General features: G+C 41.1%; 1 protein-coding gene across 2 annotated transcripts in view; it reads left to right on the top strand.

The window, feature by feature from the left end:
* Positions 1-429: 429 nt before the first annotated feature.
* Positions 430-20,183, top strand: part of gabra2a (gamma-aminobutyric acid type A receptor subunit alpha2a) — a 42,061-nt gene continuing 22,307 nt past the window's right edge. Inside the window, exons 1-4 of one of the 2 annotated variants that reach the window (XM_034233123.1) lie at positions 430-568; positions 794-870; positions 4,183-4,292; positions 12,028-12,095. In XM_034233123.1, the coding sequence (XP_034089014.1) occupies positions 803-870; positions 4,183-4,292; positions 12,028-12,095 (246 nt within the window). In that variant the 5' untranslated portion in view covers positions 430-568; positions 794-802. Of the gene's footprint in view, positions 569-653; positions 871-4,182; positions 4,293-12,027; positions 12,096-20,183 lie in introns of those variants that run through there. The other variant, XM_034233121.1, reaches the window with a different exon arrangement.

Genomic DNA, 20,183 nt, shown 5'->3' with positions numbered 1-20,183 from the left:
GTATTATATATATCTTTGAGGATGAATTCTGAATTGTTTTTGTGACTTTTACCTTTATTTTTTGCCCTCAAAATTCTGAATTCTGAATGTTATCTCAGAATAGAAAAACGTACTTTTAGTCAGAACTGAATATTTGCCCTAATTCTCTCCTGAATCAAAGGATATGTCAGTATCTGGATTTAATTTTATGTTGTGGTCTTGATCAATAATTTGGCCAAGCTTCTCTCTTTCTCTTTCTGTTTGATGAACGGAAATACATTTTCCACATTATACCACCTAACACAACATGCTATTTTCGCACGCTCTTTTTTTCGCGCGATTGCCAGTCACCGCGTGCACTAATGAATTCCTCATTAGCAGGAAGTGGACCGCCTCAGTATGTCTTCTTGCGCGCGCGGAGCCACATCAGGAGTCTGAGCTCCGGGTTAGTGTCAGCAGCTGTGGGGACTGCTGGAGGAGCTCTTTCTTTCTGGGGTTACTACTCTCTTTTTTCTACCAAAGCCTTCTTCATCTCTACTGTCACTTCTCAGTTCTCCTGGCAACATAAAGGGCACCTGTCGCGACTCAGGTAGGCATACCCGCTCGAATGACATATAAGTAGGCGAATTATAAAAAAAAACCCTGGTTGTTGAGGCAGAGGGAGTTCTGTTTTAAAAGAGCTGAACAGAGTGTGAGGAGCTGAGCCGGTGTAGTGTCTGTTCATGGAGACACATCTCGGTGTGTTCCGTTCAACAGCTGGATGGTGGTTTGTGGAACAGCGCGCGCTCTGAGCGGTTTCCCCTCTTTTCTGCAGGTTTCCGCGATGAGAGGACGATGGAGCCCATATTTCACGTCCGTGCTGGTGTCTTTGACCATTCTGTGGCAGACACGGTAAGTTTTATGTCAGTGAAATGTGTTTTTATGAATTACCAGGAAACTACAAGCTCTCGGCAGATTGGCGCGTGCGCGGGTCTGATGTTTCCAACAATAGGTTTATCGGGATTTTTTGTTAAGTAGAAGCGTGCTCAACTTCTAGTAATGGACTATTACCGATTTTAATGAACCGCATTGAACATAGGGATTTAGAATAATGAGTATTTGCTGCTCCGAGCGCACAGTTCATCCTTTCATGCAGAAAGCACCACAACCAGACTCCGTTCACAATTCTGTCAATTTAAGAATAATCTGCACATCGGAAAAAAACTCACTCGTTCTCCAAGCTGCTGCAGTTTCATAGGATGTGTTATGTCGTGCTGGTGAATTCGGCGCATCGATATTAAACCTAACATATTTTTATAGGAATCAATATCAACCTCAAGAGTTTTCACTAATCTTACAAATATCCTACGCATATTAATACAATAATTGGAACTCTATCAATCTGTTTAATTTTGATAGTAAAATGTAAACGTATAATGTAAAATGAATATAGGCTACCAGTCTGTAATCAATGGTGAAATAAATACAGTTTGATATTTACAAGTTGATTTATATATTTTGTAACTAATCATGTACATCTGTGAAGTAACCTTTAACCAAAGCTGTCAGATACATGTAGTGGAGTACAAGTATAAAGTAACATAAAATAAACAATACAATAAACTACAAGTAGGCCTACCTCAATATTGTAATTAAGTACAATACTTGAGTACATGTACTTACTGTCGTAAAATGACATTCCACCACTGCCCCTGCTATTGTGATAACGAACATTTACATTTTCCAAACAGAACATTTGCCAATTTTGTCAGAAATGCTCTTTCTCTGATCGTCATTACCTTTATAAAACTGTTGATCAAACAATACTTTACTACGGTAGACTTTACTAATGAATATAGTACTAATTATATCTTTATAAAATATGTAAAAAGCTGCAAGTAAACTCCATTTGTCCACACTCATTATGGCAGATAAAAAAGATTAGTCTCATTTTACATATGGAGTTATTCTTCCATAACTGCAGTGTAGTCATATTGTACATACTGATAAATACAGTAGGCCTACATGCAGCTATAAAGCAACGGAAAATGTAGTTGTTATAGAGAAGGTAACAATCTTACCAACACTGAATGGGTACAGATTATGACAACATGAGGAGAAGAAAGCAAAAATAATTCCTGTGTAAAAGGGTACGTTTATCGCTGTGTCTTAATCTACGGACTTCTATACACTTTTTTTTTGTGCATTAGTGCCAATGCAAAGTATTGCAAAATGCACTATAATTATCCGGATGGTGCACGTAGGCCTACATTAAAAAAAAGCTTCTACACCCAACAATCCCTAATTTGGGAAAGTAAAGAAAGTAAACTGACTGGCCATGATTGCAGTTGCTTTGATGTACACAGCATTTTACAAATAGATATAGGCCTACATGTGGTTTTTTCACTATTTCATAACATACCACCATTCCTGGTGTGGAAATAAGTGTTACAACTGTTAAATGTATAGGGTTATTGGGCAGTATGTATTCATCTTCTACCCTGTAAATACCCTGACCGATCGTGGTAATCTAGCAAGTCGCGAGCAAAATTAAAATGCAATTTAAAGGTAGGGTATGTACATTTGAGAAACCGGCTCGAGATCGCTAGAATTTGAAAATACACGACCGGAGAAAATCTGCCACTTCCTTACAGAGCCCCTCCTCCAACACACGAACGCGCACATGACCAATGAGGGCACGAGATAAGTTTGTGCACAGATGGAAGGCTGACAGGCAGGTAGGCCATCCAGTTATTTTAGCCGGGCCGGCTCAGATGATTGGATGTGCTTTTTACAGCGCTATGGCTTCCACAGATGACTTTTTTTAATGGATTTTTTGTCAAAGCATTTCAGATATTCATTGCTATCGGGATGTTAAGAGCATTCCATGGAATATAACAACAAGTGTATCTCGAGCCGGTTTCTCAAACTTACCTACCCCACCTTTAATACAACAAACTTGAGTCCAGATCCACATAATAATCTCTTTCAATAAAAGAACCTCAGAAGATCAGCTCACTTCAACTGATAGCATTAATGCTTGATCTTCTATACTGTTTATGACCTATGTGTGGCTCTGTCTCACATATGTACCTAGATATATGAGGCACCTGCTAATTAATTATACTTTAAGTCTAAATTCTCTTTAAATTCCCCCTGCACTCCGAATTGGAGCTCTGTCCCTTTAAAACTGTTATTTAAAAAAAAATGTTATACTTGTTTGTTATTTGAATTATTATTCGATTTTAATCCTTCCTATCCTAAATATATCCTTTACTATATCGCTACTATACCGGTCAAATCGCTTGTCTCACATAAAGGGATGCTCTCCCAGTGATTCTCAAACTTTTTTCAATAATGTACCCCCTTTGAAAAAAAAATTCAGCCATGTACCCCCCCGATCAGCGCAAAAACAATTTGTTAGGGAAGAAATGCCTATATAAAGAGGTACAGTACAGCGCTGCACCATCAGAGTCTGATTTATTAAAACAACAACCTTGTAACTGAGAAACACTTAAATGCTACATTTCAAATGTTCACTAAATCCATGGCCAACCAATTTTAACATCATGCAATAACACTAAGACGACATTAGTTGCATTGAACTGATCTTTTTAATAAGTTGTACTTACAATTTAGTGAAACATGGGCTTGTGCTTCACTGAGGATCTTTGTCATTCTGACAGGGAGGCAAACTGCAGTTATTACACTTCACGTTTTGAAATATGTGTAACTCTGTTAATATAAAACCCACACTGCTCAAACTTCCTTACTTTTCCTAAAATTGGTATTCTTATTTTTTTACATTAACATAAAAATAAATCTCACGTACCCCCTGCAGTACTCCAACGTACCCCTAGGGGTCCGCGTACCCCCATTTGAGAACCACTGCTCTATCCAATAAATGAAGGTAACAAATATGCAGCATAGCCTAAATCGTCCAAAAGCATCTAGTAACCGCACCCTCGCTGTTTCGTCTACGCGCATGTCTTCTAACGCTGCTGCGATGATGATGACGCATCGGGAGATCGGATGGAATAGATTTTCAGATTTGATCAAATTGCTGACAGACTGCAGCAGTGCAGGTTCAAGGATTAAATTGTAGGTGGAGATTACATAATTGTGTTATCTTTCACAGTTCTTAGTCGTACTTAAGTAAAGTTTATTTATGTAGCTGACGTAGATTTCAATAATCATGCAACCGTCTTATTTTGCCTTGTTTAGGTCCGGAGTAGATTCCAATTCAACACGTAACGTCAACATCACAACGTTCACCAAGATCCTGGACAGTCTGCTGGATGGATACGACAACAGACTGAGACCCGGCCTGGGAGGTGAGAGAAGGAGGAGCTTTCACATAGGAGGAGATAGGAGGTATTCATGACTTGAGACTTGACTTGAGACAGATGACTTGAAAGGACTTGACTTTTTCAAATGAAATATTTGTTTTTGTATCGTACGGAGCCCCTAAAGGGCAATGAAAAAAAAAAAAGATACTGTATCTCGTTCGCACGAGAAAGTTACCGGAGTGCCAAGTAGGAAGTGGAGCGCACAGGAGACAGCCGTTTCATTGCAGACTGTAATGTTTATGTTTGGAAATGGCAGTGCATACATTAAATTTGAGATATATTTCGAATTCGGACCCTCATTCACTTCATGAAATCGCTACAGCACACACACACCACACACCACACACACACACACACACACACACCACACACACACACACACACACACCACACACACACCACACACCACACACACAACACACACACACACACACACACACACACCACACACACACACACACACTACACACACACACACACACACACACCACACACACACACACACAACTGCCCCATTAATCCCCCTATCACTCGTTTTATGAAGGAGATGTCCGGTCACTAAGCCGCATGATGTTTGTGTGTTTGTGCTCTGCTCAGCTCCGCTCTGTGTGTGTGTTCGGTGTGTTTGTGTGTGTCCGACAACGGCATTTGATTTCAAATGACCATGAACAGTAATTTACACACATCTGGCCAACTTCATATGCATATGTGGGTGTTCCCAAATGATTAATGTGTTTAATCTTAATGTCGCACACATATCATGCACCCTGGTACATACACTATTCCGTTGTATTGGCTTTGATGCAATATTTCTTTGTGCACAGACACAGTTAGGAACACAATGAGACAGTGTCATATGGAGCCCCTTAGACAGACCATGGAGGAATGCTGTGACCCTGCTGAAGGGCAGCCAGGGCAGGAGGCTTAACGGCCCGTCTACACTACAGGCATCAAAAAGTCTTGAAGCTGGGCGTGTCTGAAGCTTGGCGATTTTTTGCGACCAACAACCAATCACATGAATCTCCCGCCCCCGACATACAAAGCAATAGCAATGTTAAAACGAAGTAAACTGGATATAAAATCCCCAAACAGGCGAAAACCTACCAGTTTCACCCACTGTCTCTGCCACCTCCCTCCATGCCTGGTTCCTCCGGTTTGTATCCCGGTAAATAGTTCTGGTCGTAAAGAACCAGGTGATTTGCTACCGTAATTTCTCGTTTGGAATATGAAGAAATGAACTGCGGTCTGGCTCTCCCAGCTTGCACGCGGTTTGATTGGCTAGCGCTTGTACTGGCGGGAATTGCAAAAACGGGATTTGATTGGCTGACGCCAGCTTCGAGCCTCAAAAGTTGAACATTGTTCAACTTTTGATGCCGATAGACGCTCGCGATGCTTGCAACGCCTTGCCATGCTACCCACAATGCAGTTCGGCGAAGTTTGAAAATATCCTACGTCACCCCATTCAAATGAATGGGCGAAGCGTTGAAAGCATTTTTTGACGCCTGTAGTGTAGACGGGCCGTAACATGTTGATGTAACATGTGTGTTGTACTCCTGTTATCACTTTAGAGCCCTTTTAGAACTTATAGGGTTATCATTTCAGCGCCCCACTCTCCATTGCTGTTTATGTTGAAAATAAAACTAACATTTTCATAACCACAATATTTTAACTGATTTAAATGCGGAAACTGGGCTATTCATCAGAATGTTCTATGACTTGACTTGTGACTTTCTTGACCTGAGTAATGACTTGACTTGCTTGACTCTGACCACAGTGACTTGGGACTTGCTTGAGACTTGTAGGTTAAGACTTGAGACTTGCTCATGACTTGCACATGTAGGACTTACTCCCACCTCTGGCTGTTAGCATTACAGTCCTGCTAGGCTAAATAACTGAGCTAACAGCTAACATTACCAGTAGGCCTACAGAGAAAGGTTTTATAGATACACATTATAATGCTTCAAGCTCCAATCAGTAAAAAAACTTGCGTGTTGGTAAATTGTAGCGTTATCCTGATGTGGTTAAACATAATTCCATTATGTGTTTTTTCTAATGTAGTTTTGGCGAGAAACTTGAGTAAATAAAGTTATTTGAAGGAGATGTTTTACACAGCATTACAAAATAGATATTGGAGAGGGAATTATGATATATTTAACTTCCTAACAAACAGTAATAAGGGAATGTATAATAAAGTCATTGGGATTTTATGTTTTTCTTTAGTTGTCTAGTAAAGTAACACATTTTGTATCGAGAATAGTTTTGTTTCACTGGTATTAGTATTATCTACTAAACTTCATGGTGTTTTTTTGGTATGAATGATAGATTCAGGTAATTCTATCATGAATCAACGGTTAAGTTAGCTAACATGCTAACTTAACCATTACAGCCACAGCTCATAGAAAACAACTGCTGTGCTGCAAAAACCTAAAAGAAATAGCAAGTAGTAAATGTGGTGGTGGAGGCATTGTGTCACATTTTGTGAATCAAGTAATACTGTATACTGCTGGTTGGGAAGCTTTTGCGGGCCAGATGTGGCCTTTGTGCCTCCAGTTGACAATCATTGCTGTGCATAGAGCCGAGATGTAGTTCCTCTGGCTGAGACTCCACTTGCTTGTTCTGTCTGAAGCGCAGCAAAGCAAGGTGAGTCTGTGGTTTCTTTGTGAAAAGTGAACATTTTACATAATTCTAAATTGAGTTGGCTACAATCTCGCAAGTATTTCTGCCTGCCTCTGCAATCAATCAGCTGTAATACGGATGTTGTTTCTGTAGTTCTTGGTTAAATCGCAGGAGTTGACTGCAAGAGTAAAATATAGGCGCAGCTGTCTGTCTGAAGGAGAGAGATGTGGTGCAGTCAGGTGTGACAGCAACTGCAATCATAGCAGAGGAGAAACAAGCAGTAAAGTTGTCACGTGGAATAAAATGCATTGTTAAGCTTGTGTATGAAAAACACTGCAGCTTTCCTAGACCAACCCAAGGCTGTGGGTGTGTTCATAACAGTCATTTTGTATTGACTTGGTTCCAAAGTATCAGTTCTCATGGCATCCTTACAGATTACATTACCGATTATTCTGAACCAACAAATGATTTTAAATGGCACCATTTTATGGTTAAATCAGTGGTTCCCAAAGTGGGGGGGCGCAGAGGCATGACAGGGGGGGCGCGAGAGACCAGGAGGAAAAATGGTTATTAAAAAAAAATAAAAAGTGTTAAAAAAAAAAAATCATAATTTCAAAAATTATTGATTCGAAAATAATATGATACAGTACTATTACATCTGGGTCTCTGTGTTTCATTAAAGCTCGGCTCTGTGTGTGTGTGTGTGTGTGTGTGTGTGTGTGTGTGTGTGTGTGTGTGTGTGTGTGTGTGGTGTGTGTGTGTGTGTGTGGTGTGTGTGTGTGTGTGTGTGTGTGTGTGTGTGTGTGTGTGTGTGTGTGTGTGTGTGTGTGTGTGTGTGTGTGTGTGTGTGTGTTGAAGGAGCCATTTTGTGTGCGTGAGCGAGCGAGAGAAAGAGAGCGCACCGGTACCGGAGATCGTTGTTGTTAGCTTCTGGTGCTAGCGAGCTACGCTAACAGATATAAGGAGTTTTTTCAACAACAAGGAGGAGGAGAGTCCTCTCCTGTCAGACCGAGAGACTCAGTGAGCTAAAGGACTCTCAGTGTTATCTCAGTGGGTCTCAAACGTTTTGGTCACCATTAATGTAAACAATTATTTCCGAGGCACACGTTTATATGATCATTATAGTTATACAAAAACAAGAGAATAAATGAAAAACAGGTATGAAATACTATATGACAGTAAAACAAGAATAAAGTTTAAAAGGGTGATTTGTAAAATATCCATAAAGAAAAAGTAAATCTGTTTACAGTTCTGATTCATATGGGTGTTGAGAGATGTATCCATAGATCTCTTCATTTTGCTCCAAGTCCACCAGATTGATGCTTTTAACTTCAATATTTAAAAATGAATCTTCCCGGGGGAGCATGCCCCCGGACCCCCCTATGTGAGGTCCACACACCACCTATAAAAATAGCACTTTACCCCTGCTTACACCTATATGCCTCGAGCCTTCATTGTAACTGTCTCCCTGTGTATTTGCGTGGGGAGTGTTGCAGTAGAACATTCCACTGTAGCGCCCGGTACATTAATGGGAAACCCTAAATGTTTGAGCACCCTCTATGAAACGTCAAGCTACCCCACAGCACCCCAAAATAAATCTCTGGCTCCGCCACTGAGCCTGACTATTTGTGTTGGGGGGCCCCGACTTTTTTTTTTCTCCAAAGGGGGGGCCTGACAGAAAAAGTTTGGGAACCACTGGGTTACATGTATAAAAGTATAGCATTCTTCAGTTATTTGTATGTAGATTAACCATGTCCTACGAGATGATATATTTTTTTACAAAAGTGCTTGTAAAATGTGACATGGCTTTGATTCACAATTAAAAAGTAGCCTACCTCATGGAAAATACCAATTTATATTGTGTACAGCCAGCCACTACAGATATATTATATTTTGTCTAAACAGTAATGTGTTCTACCTTTTAGTAAAGAAAAAGCATGCTTTTTGCAGATTACTTTCACTGAAGGGAGGATTTCTTTAAACTGAAAAATCAATAACGCTAACATATACTATTGCTTTTGATTTGTTATAGTTTCAGCTATTTATTTCTTCCTTTTGAACCTGCTTGATTATTATAATTGTTTCAATTGAGTAATAATATGAATACAAGACAGGCGAGAAAACACACAAACAGAAAAAAAAGATTGTACAATCTAAACATATTTTATATAATACTATTTAATATAGTTTTGGTTATGAATTTGTTTCTTTAGAACCAGCCTGATTATTCATCATATGCTATACGTTATCTATGTCAGTACAGTATAGTACTGTTAGGGAAACCCCCCTTGGTTCAGGGTGGTGTGTACAGTGGCCTTTATAAGAAAAACTGAAGCTTCTATCATCCTTGTTCGTCCTTGTGGAGTATTGTAAATGTACCTACCATTCACTGTTTTCTCTCTATCAGTCATACAAAACGTGCTTCTATTTTAATCAGTGTATGGGTAAAAAATAAATTACATGTTGGTGTAGAATGTATCCCGCATAGAGCTTTTGCCTTTAGTATCTGCATGTGTTTGATATATGTGGTATGGGCTGTGTTCAATCTACAGCTCAGATGACATTAAGAGTCATGCAACTGAAATGAAATGAAATATGTTTTTTCTCGTGGAGTTCATTTTTTTTTTTGTGCGATGTAGTGTAAATGATGTCAGTGTCACCAACAACACCCAAGGCAGTGCAGGACTGTCATGTTTATGCATCATTCTAGATGCCTGCATACTGTATACATCTTGAATCACTCAAAGCGTAATCTATGTTTGGTGGCTTCACATTCTGTCCAAACAAGATCAAATAGAGGGATCACATGGTTAACCTCTTTCTGTCTGCATGTTCTCACAACACTGATGTATGATTTATGGATGAACATAAGTGCACGTTTTCTATGCAATGAGTCTTTCAAGTTGTGTTCCTGTTTCCTTCTGTCACCATAGTTTAAAAAAAAGTGTTCAGGATTGTCAATAGACTGTATTTGACAGTAGGGTGAGGGTCTGACCTCAAAAGTTGGGTTTTTGTAGGTGTACGCAACAATGGAAATACGTCATAGTCAGGGGTGCACATAACTTTTTTGCCCTGGTTCTCAAAGGAGCACCTGGAGATGTTGCTTGGTGCTCATCCTTAAAATGAAATAAACCGTAACTTTTGAGGGGGTCTTAACTTTATTTGCCAGACACACGGCACTGAACACACGTGCAGAGGTGAACACAGAACACACATGCAGAGGTGAACACAGAACACACATGCAGAGGTGAACACAAGACAACATTAGCACGACCAGTAATCCTACAAGCTGTCATCACTACCCTCCTGACTGTTCTCCTCACTGTCTTCCTCTCTGTCAGACATGGTAGCTGATGATGAAGGCTGTTACGTTCCCTCTTGGCTAGGGGTATAGAAGGGAAACGACACGACGAGATTGGATTTGGTATTTGTTACCGGTGGTTTTATTCGTAACAGCACCTGAGCAAAACGTTGTACACAAACAGCTTGGCCCAACAACGGGTCAAGCTGTCACTATTTCACAAAACGGGTCTCCAAAAGAGAGTTGCCCAGTACTATACAAAGGAAAGAAAATACCTCACTTCTAAAGTGGAAACAAACAATAACAAAACGGGACTGTGGACAAACATAGCTGGTGCTGGTCTACAGGTGCTAATCACCTGGATCTACGCAACACACACACACAAACCATACACTAAACACAGAATACCACAACACACTGCTAACCAGTGTGCTCGCATAGAACCCTACAGAATACACTGCTAAGCAGTCTACAGAAGCACAGAATACACACTGCTAGTCAGTCTACAGAATCACAGAACGAAGGCTTTGTCACAATGAGAGGGTTGAGGCATCTGTCACACAATACAGAGCCTCCAGACTGATGTTCGTGCCCAGCCTTTATCCTCCTCCCCCGGATGACGTGGCAGCCGCGGGCAGGGCTTGAGTGACGTTTGTCCAATCCCCGCGAATGTTGCGAGGTCGAGCCGGCCACTGACAGCATAGGAAGGCACAGCTCATTTGCATACACACACAGTTAAAGGCACAAGGTAGCAGCGGCTGTAACAAAGGCCTACTACTTTCTCTCTGGTTGAGTCTGCGATTAGCTGCTTGCATCAACAAGTCAACAGCTGGTTTTGGGTCGAAAGTCTCTGTTGTCATCTTAGACAAGTGGATGTAATCAAATAAGCATGTGAACATAACCAATAACCTACCATAGCCAATAAGAAATGAATGTAACTTATTTTATTTGTGTTGTTCATTCATATCTTATTTTACCTTAACATTTATCTATGCATTTTTTTTATCTCTCCAGTTTTAAAGGATGGTTACTGTCCTATAGTATACATTGGAATTATTTCAAACCTGTTTATCCCAATAATTATGAAGGAGTGCCTTGGAAATATGTGTTTACATAAATTGTGACCAAACCGTTTGAACTTAGACTAAAGTGAACTATCTATTCTAAACACTCAGAGTCCTTACCTCACTGAGCTGTACTTATCAGCCTCTCAGTCTGACTGGAGAGGACTCTCCCTCCACATTATTGTAGAAACATCTTCTTCTTATATCCGTTACAGCAGCTAGCACCAGATTCTAATAACAACAGCGCCGGTACCGGTGCACCCTCTCTCTCTCACTCGCACTTTGGCTGTGAGCTGCGGGCGCCAGATAAGCCAACATCCACCATTTTCATCACTTACAGCGCCCATTGTGCAGGGCAAATGAAACGTGTAACCGGGGTGAAAAGGGTGTTACATTTACTTAATTATGAATATTGTTACATCAAGGCCGAAAATTAGGATGAGCCCCAACTGTCAACATTTTTTTTTATGCGCACCAGCGCACCAGTTATGTACAGCCCTGGTCATAGTACTGGACACTACCACAGGTATGAAGAAGGAATCAAACATGCTTTTTTGGGCGAAAAAAATATTATTTTGTATACATTGTAAATAGACTGCATTTAAACAGTGTTTTAGATATAAAAGTCGGAATCAACCCATATTAATAAAGATGCATAAGAAAAACTCAGTCTACTTATTTGTCCTATCTCATTAAGGTTGTGCTTTTCTACATTTAATTTGGCTGTTTGTCTTTGCAGATAGAGTAACGGAAGTGAAGACTGACATCTATGTAACCAGTTTTGGTCCAGTTTCTGACACCGATATGGTAAGTCTCACATCTATCCTCTGAATGCATTTTATCCGAATCCAAGACAACATATACAAAAGCTTTGTCCCAATTAAGCAGCCATAGCCTTCAAAGTCTAGTTTTGTAGACCAATTACTTCACAGCTTCCAAGAACGAGGCTGTCCCATTTCTACAAATGCGGACAATTGAAACAAGGCATTTTAACTACCCTCATTTACTGTTGCCACCCAACTAATGTTACAACACTTTTGGCTAAAAGAACAGACTAATCCTTTTTAATTTACCTGGCCATGGTCTTTACTTAGCCTGCAATGTCAATCGCAAACAGTAAAGCATCTTCAATAAATGGTTAAAGAAAGAAACAAAAATGAAAGTTTGAGGCTCAATTTCAGCTTAGTTAGCTTGTTAGTAGCACTGTTCTGTAGCAGTGTTCTGTAGCAGTGTTCTGTAGCAGTGTTCCGTAGCACTGTTCTGTAGCAGTGTTCTGTAGCAGTGTTCCGTAGCACTGTTCCGTAGCAGTGTTCCGTAGCAGTGTTCCGTAGCAGTGTTCCGTAGCACTGTTCCGTAGCAGTGTTCTGTAGCAGTGTTCCGTAGCACTGTTCCGTAGCAGTGTTCCGTAGCAGTGTTCCGTAGCAGTGTTCCGTAGCACAGTTCCGTAGCACTGTTCCGTAGCAGTGTTCCGTAGCACTGTTCCGTAGCACTGTTCCGTAGCAGTGTTCCGTAGCACTGTTCCGTAGCAGTGTTCCGTAGCACTGTTCCGTAGCACTGTTCTGTAGCACTGTTCTTCTGTAGCACTGTTCTGTAGCACTGTTCTGTAGCACTGTTCCGTAGAACTGTTCCATAGCACTGTTCCGAAGCAAAGTTCTGTGGTGCTGTTTCTGATGGCTGGAAACCTGGAAAGTAGAGCCACGGAACACTGCTACGGAACAGCAATAGTGAACAGCGCTACGGAACAGTGCTATGGAAGAGCGCCACAGAACAGGGCTAGGGAGCAGCGCTATGGAACAGCTCTACGGAACAGAGTGAGTGAACAGTGCTAGGAAACAATACTATAGAACAGAGATATGGAACAGCGCCATGGAAGAGTGCTAGGGAACAGCGCTACCGAACAGTGCTACGGTCAGTGCAGTCAGTAACAACGTGTTACATAAACAGGAAATCCACCGTAGACTAGACCGTACCAATTGTGAGACCGCTTGTTTCTGCTTACTTGACCACGGTGCCTGGGTCCTCTGAAGACTGTGGTCGCTGAGATGCAGCTAAAGTGTGAAATGGAAATGGCTTCAGCTCCTTGAAAGCCTTGACCCCAACACTCCAAGCTGTCAAAATAAATGTCCATCCAAAACACAGCACTTTTGAATCTGCTTCTAGCTAAATTGCTTTGTATGAAACATGGAACTTGACACACTGGCTAAATGTCATTTGTGGCAGGCTCTGAGGCTCTGACAACTAAAACCAATAATTTAGAAATGCCTCTGACAAAGTAAATTCATCAGGAAGAACAAGCTTGTTTCAAAAGACAATAACATTCCTAGGAAGACATTTTTAGAAATATTATTTTAGAAATGATTCATATAAATAGCATACTGTGCTAAATTGGGTGTTGAACTGATAGAGAATCGCTCCAGTTAACCAAGTGTAAGTGAGACATATTGCAACATTTAAAAGGGGTCATGTGATTTATACTTTCTATTCTGATACATGTACTCTTTGTTGGGTTTGACCAGACTGACATTATCCTTTAAGAAATCTCAGGGTTGCCTCGCTGGGCCAGTTAAGACAAAATCACAAAGATCCAGCAGATAATATCTTGCAGACAGAGGCCTGTCAGCTCTGCTTGCCCTGTTGCCATTGGAAACCCAGGCACTCCAACCGTGAGAGTGATGACATGGCAAGGGTCAGCCTGTGTTATTAAAAATGAGATCTGATCATCCACTGCCATGCCACTCTGATATAGGGCAGTGTGATTTATTTACATATTAATGATCATTATCATATATTGGCCGTCCGTTATTGATTCTAGTGCAGCATTTTAATAGGATGGCAGTGGCACATAGTTTAGTCCTGCCTGTTGTGTTAAGATTGTAATGATGTTCAAAATTCATCTCATTAAAGCCCCTGTCACACTGTCCCGAAATGTACACCCGATGGACACACGAATATTGAATTGTGAATTTCGCACGAAGATGGCACCGAACCACACACAAAGGCAACATTTACATTACATTTAAGACATACAACTGCAACGAAAGTAACACAAACAATTATGTTAAAGTACTATGATACTGTGCTGATATTTTCAGACTTTGTTCTTTACTTTCTCCGTCTTTATATGTAGAAGATATTACGTTTTCTCCGTCATGTTGTTGTTTCCATAGCAACAACAACTTCCTGTCAATTCGCCTTCAAAATAATATATTATATCCTTTTCAGTTTCACAGAACACAAATTGGGTTATTTACATAATATGTTTACATGATTTTGTTGTGCAATAAAACAACCCGATGGACATACGATAAAGGAAATGTTCAAATTCGGCTCTGATCGTAGCAACATCGGGCCATTCGTGAGGGCATCTTAAGCCTTCGTATGACCGCCGGTGGAGTTTCTCAGGCTCCGGCAGCAACTTTGTGAGCGGTGGCAAAATCTTTGGCATGCCAAAAAATAGCCGAAGGACCTTGCGAAGGTTCATTTTCGTGTTGAATTCGTGTGTCAATTTTGCCCTTCGTAAGGCCATCGTTAGGGCATCTTGTTATCATCGGTGCCATCGGGCATTCGCCCCGATTAGAGTGAGGGCGAATGCACCGATGATAACACGAAGATGACGACTTGACAAGATGCCCTCACGAGTGCCTTACGAAGTTGCCGCTCACGAAGTTGCTGCCGGAGCCTGAGAAACTCCACCGGCGGTCATACGATGGCTTAAGATGCCCTCACGAATGGCCCGATGTTGCTACGATTACAGCCGAATTTGAACATTTCCTTTATCGTGTGTCCATCGGGTGTCAATTTCGGGACAGTGTGACAGGGGCTTTAACCACAACATGGTTGAACGCCGTCTACTGTTTTGTGGATTGGAATAGATTGACCGAGATGGCACCGCTAATGTTTTTGTGGGAGATCCGTAGCTGTTTCTTGTCAATCAAAGACTTTTACAGCTTTTATCAGCTAAAGTCAGCCTGGTACCATAACCAAAACAGCTGAAAGCCAAAGTTTGGCTCAGAAAAGCGGCCATTTATTGGATTTGTTGCCTCTCAAATTGAACATGTTGTTATGGAAACTACATGTCCATTCACAGCAGCAAGAGAGCGCTGTTGAGGTAACTAACAGGTATTAAATAAATGTAGTGGAGTAAAGGTACACACAATTTCCTCTGAATTGTAGTGGAGTAGAAGTACAATGTAGCAAAACTTGAAATACTTAAGTAAAGTACAAGTACCTCAAAATTGTACTTAAGGGATGGGTGGCGCAGTGGTCTGTGCATCTGATCATCAGATCAAGGGGAGTGCTGGGGAACTCCAGTTCGAAACCCGCTCCTGCCGCCACTGCGTCAGGTCGTTGTGTCCTTGGGCAAGACACTTCACCCGGATTTGCTCCTGTGGGTAATGTCCACAGTACATGTATGATATCAATGTGTACTTGTAAAAGCGCCTCGATGACTTTGAGGCGTGAAGATGGACGGTGTGGCGCAGTACGCTGTGCAATGATCATCAGATCAAGGGGTGAAACCCGCCGCTGTCTGTAAAGCCGTTGTGTCCTTGGGCAAGACACTTCACCTAAACTTGCTCCTGTGGGTATTGTCCACAGTGACCATTGCATGTATAAAAAATATGTGTAATGTGTATTTGTAAAGCGCTTTGAGCATCTGGAAAAGCGCTATAATAAATGTAAGGAATTATTATTATTATAGTACTTGAGTAAATCTACTTAGTTACTTACTGCAGGTATGTTATGTGTGCTAGCACTGTAGATGAAATTTAAAAAATGTAATTCGGTTTCCAATTTGTTTAGTTTCTTTAGTCAAAAGAACCGATACAAGTACTATTAAAGTACCAGATCGCCTAGCAGTATCGGTAAGAAGAGTAGTACCGTTACAATCTTAACGATACCCATAGGAGTTGCTGATGTAGCAGGTAGAAGAGTTCAGGAGTTCAGAGAAACAATTTCCCCACGAGGGATTAATAAAAGTCCATCTTATCTTATCTTATTGTATAGTCACTCAATGGAAAGACAAGTATCCCTCTCCGAACAATAGCAAATAAATTCCAACTCCTTGGGGTAATAGCCGATTGGAATACCTACACTTGACACTTAAGGCATCTTGATTCTCCTTGGACTAAACATGTTATGTACCCACAAGGTTCCTAAGCAGTTTAATGGTCCTGATGATGCACCCAAGCTGGATCTTGAATGGGTCAGCACGTGGAAAAACTTGCATACTTGAGAATGGCTGATCCAGTCATTCTACTCCTTGGGACAGCCGTATCAAGGAGAACTTCAGGCAACTCTGTGCAATCTGCATAAAAATGTCTTTAGCTTAGTTTTATATGCTAAAACCAAAGTATTGTCAAACAGAGGAATGCCTTGATTAAACAGTTCTGAGAAGGACAATCACTTGCACTTTCAATTTCAGACTTGGCTTTCCTAAAGATAACGGAAAAGGGATTTGACAAGAATATTACCCAAAGTTGGGAAGCTAACAGTGAGCTTATCAACGTTTCATGTCATTACGTCATTACTTGAGAGAAAATCTATCATGAGAAGCCTCTGTAAATAATTGATGCAAAACATCCTGACCAACAAGTCAGTGGCGTGAGAGTGATGACCGTTCACACCCTCCAGCAGGGCACAGGGTCAAATGTTTCTTGGAGATGGAAATCCTGCGTTCGTTACATAGAGGCTGTGTTCATTTATCTTGGTTAATGGCTAAAACGTGTATCGAAATATAAAGCTAAAAACTGGGCAAACAGTATCACATCACATCATACTACATCAGCTGGTCATTACCATCAAGCACCTCATCACCTTTTAAAGAGGCCCTATTCTGTTTTTAGGGGTTTTCCTCTCCTGTAGTGCATTATATAGGTTCTTGTGCATGAAAATGCTCTGCAAAGGCTAAAATCATAAAAGTTCCCTCCAGAGCAGTGTTTCTCAAACTTTTTCATACCAAGGACCACTTAACCAATAAAAAAACACTCGCGGACCACCTAACTCCACAAATATCAAAAAACACATTGTTTTTCTAGAACAGATTACAAATCGCCTGAAAATGGTACAAACAAGTGGCAACATGTGTGATGAAGGTGTTGCGCTGGGCTATATCATGCAATCAAAAGTGAAACTTAACCTCGGGGGTCATTTGGCTCGGCTCTCTTAAAGCGCCGGCTGTTTCGGCTCCTAAACGGCTCTTCATGTTACCACAGTTTATCGCGGAGCCTCAGTATCGCCGCTGCGAGGCTCCGGCGCTCGCAGTTCACGCGCGTGCTCCACTAAACCCCCCCCCGCTCATTGCTTCCAAATCGTGCACGTTCCGTGTTGTCCGGTAGCAGGCACCTTCGATGTCGGGGAAACGATCTTCAATACTCCGAAAATAATCCCACCAGACTCCTTTGCCCCTCCAACAGAGGGATGTCCTTGTCCTTTTTCCTTTTCGTAATTTCAACGATAAAAACTCTCGATCTTCTCTCGAATTATTAATATAGTTGGACGCCCTCGGCTCGAGTTCAGGGCGTCCCGAGCTGAATAAGGGCGTCAAATGACGGCAAGACGCCCCCCTAGCGGAAACGCTGGCTCACGGACCACCAGTGGTCCGCAGACCACACTTTGAGAAGCACTGCTCCAGAGGGAGTTTTTGCTCGCCCCCCTCACTATGTAACACTTGTGCTTTTATTGGCTAGCCCACCAACCCATTGTGCTTGATTAGTAAGGAGCGGGACATTTCTGACACATCCCTAAGCGGTGTACCAATCACAGCAGAGCGGGCTCTGGTTTCAGACAGAGGGTGAAAAGAGGTTGAGAAAAATAAAAAGCTTTTTGAACATTAAAGCATGGAGACATGTCACAGTAGAGACACAAAATACTGCAGAATACGTCCTCTTTAACATAATAACACAGAACGACAACAGCAAACTACATTTTAGATAGCCTGTGTGTCTCATAGCTTTACAGTCACCATGTACTGTATATGTTCCTTCCTCTGACAGAGTACATAGGGGTAGCTATGGTTGCTACATGATTAGACTTCAAAGTAGTGCAGCACCCAATTTAACTTAAGAGTGAAATAGACAGGATGGTAGAATCAATGGTGTTACCTGTGGAGCTGTGAACATAAAGGAGTTACTGCTCTGCTTCCTGCTGCTTTTGTACTGTTCATACGTTGTTGTGTGAAGTGCATTGATTCCACAAAGGAAATGAGGGTCAACCTAGGGGCTCCGGAACTGATGATTGGATGATAAGTCAGCTGTGGCCTTGGTTAAAGGTCAATTTTAGATCCATTTTTTTTAACAGAACAGAGAATGGGGATTTTGTCCACCATCTTTTACACCGTAGTGATGCTATAAATGGATTGTCTCACTGCCAGAATGGACAGAGGTTGGAGAATGTACAAATGCAATACTGTTTTCTGATAGTTGGGATTTTCTCATGTCTTTAATACAGACTTCTAGTGTGTTGACAAGGAAACAAACTGCTCCAACTCTCAAGCTCACACGCACAATGCCTTAAAAGCTTTTCTCAGTTTTCCAGCACAATCCCAGCCATCATCCCCTTCCCCACCCCCACCTGCCTCTTCTCAAATATTTAAGTGGCACAGAAGCGAGGGGGGCAGATGGATGGAAGTGGTCGTGATCGAGACAGCACCTTCAAAAGAAAGAAAAAAGAGAGATGGTCTCATGTTTAATTCATAACATGTCTCCATCAAACTTGCAGCGGATAATTTCACCCCACCACTGTGTCTATCTTCCCTCTGCCTTTGATAGCTGGGCTCTGATACACACTCATATCCCCTCCGTGGTAACACACAGCGCACACACACGCACCTTTTCCCTTTCCCTGATAGATTGAACAGCCCCCTGCTGTGCCCTCCGCCTCGTTGTTTGTGAGGTTTCTCATTGCTGATTATAATTTCCTGTCTGTCCGTCGCACTCAAATACTGTGAAAGCAGAAATACAGCGACACTCTTCAGAAACATAACACACCTGCTTATTTCTGTATAACGTTTTCCCCATTGTGATTGACAGATGTCGACATTCTAAAGCCGTCTATTTTACAAGCCATTGGTGTTTGAGACAAACTGTTCTATTAAAGTGTAACTGAAATGTATACTACTACAGCATGCACATTTTCTCTGTAATTTACTTGTCCATTGTTTCCAGGAGAAGTGATCAGAAATCAGAATGCTGGTGTATTTTTCATATTTTTGTTTTATTTAATTATATATATATAATCCAGTATCAAGCAGCCACCATGAGAGTCAGTGTGTCTCTGAAATTCTTCCGGGTGAAGTTTTGCCCACATATATTGTCCATACATCAGGGATGCTGCAAGCAAGCCCTGTTTTTCCACAGTGGGTTTCCAAAATGTAAAGCCCATAATTCGACATATTTATGTATCTGTGCAAGTCATTGAAACTTTCTGAAACACATTGCTGAACAAATGTCACAATCAAAGCCTTTGTCAACAAATAAAGGGATTAGGGCCACATACATTCAAATAGGGTTCTGCAGCCTAGATCTTTTAGAAAAATATGACCACTTATTTTCTTAGGCTAGCAAAAAGCGGTGTCTTCTGCATGACTTTACGAAGAAGTTTTGTGGGTTTTTCTGTCCAGAGACTGTAGATTGGATTTGTCAATTTAAGCGTCCAGAAACGATTAATTTGATACATCCTCGTAGGGCTGCTCGATTATGGCAAACATCTTAATCTCGATTATTTGGGTCAATAATTGATATCACGATTATTAAAAACGATTATCCATTTACTTTGGAAACATCCATTTATTGAAAAAAAAAAGTGAACAGTATGTTTTTAACAGTTGATTACCCTGAACTTTAAGTATAATTCAACTCAAAAACCAATAAAAAAATTATATAAAAAAAACTATAATTA

This window comes from Gymnodraco acuticeps, unplaced genomic scaffold (genome assembly GCF_902827175.1).
Source record: "Gymnodraco acuticeps unplaced genomic scaffold, fGymAcu1.1, whole genome shotgun sequence".
Classification (NCBI taxonomy): domain Eukaryota; kingdom Metazoa; phylum Chordata; class Actinopteri; order Perciformes; family Bathydraconidae; genus Gymnodraco; species Gymnodraco acuticeps.
This window is presented reverse-complemented; position numbering and strand designations above follow the sequence as displayed.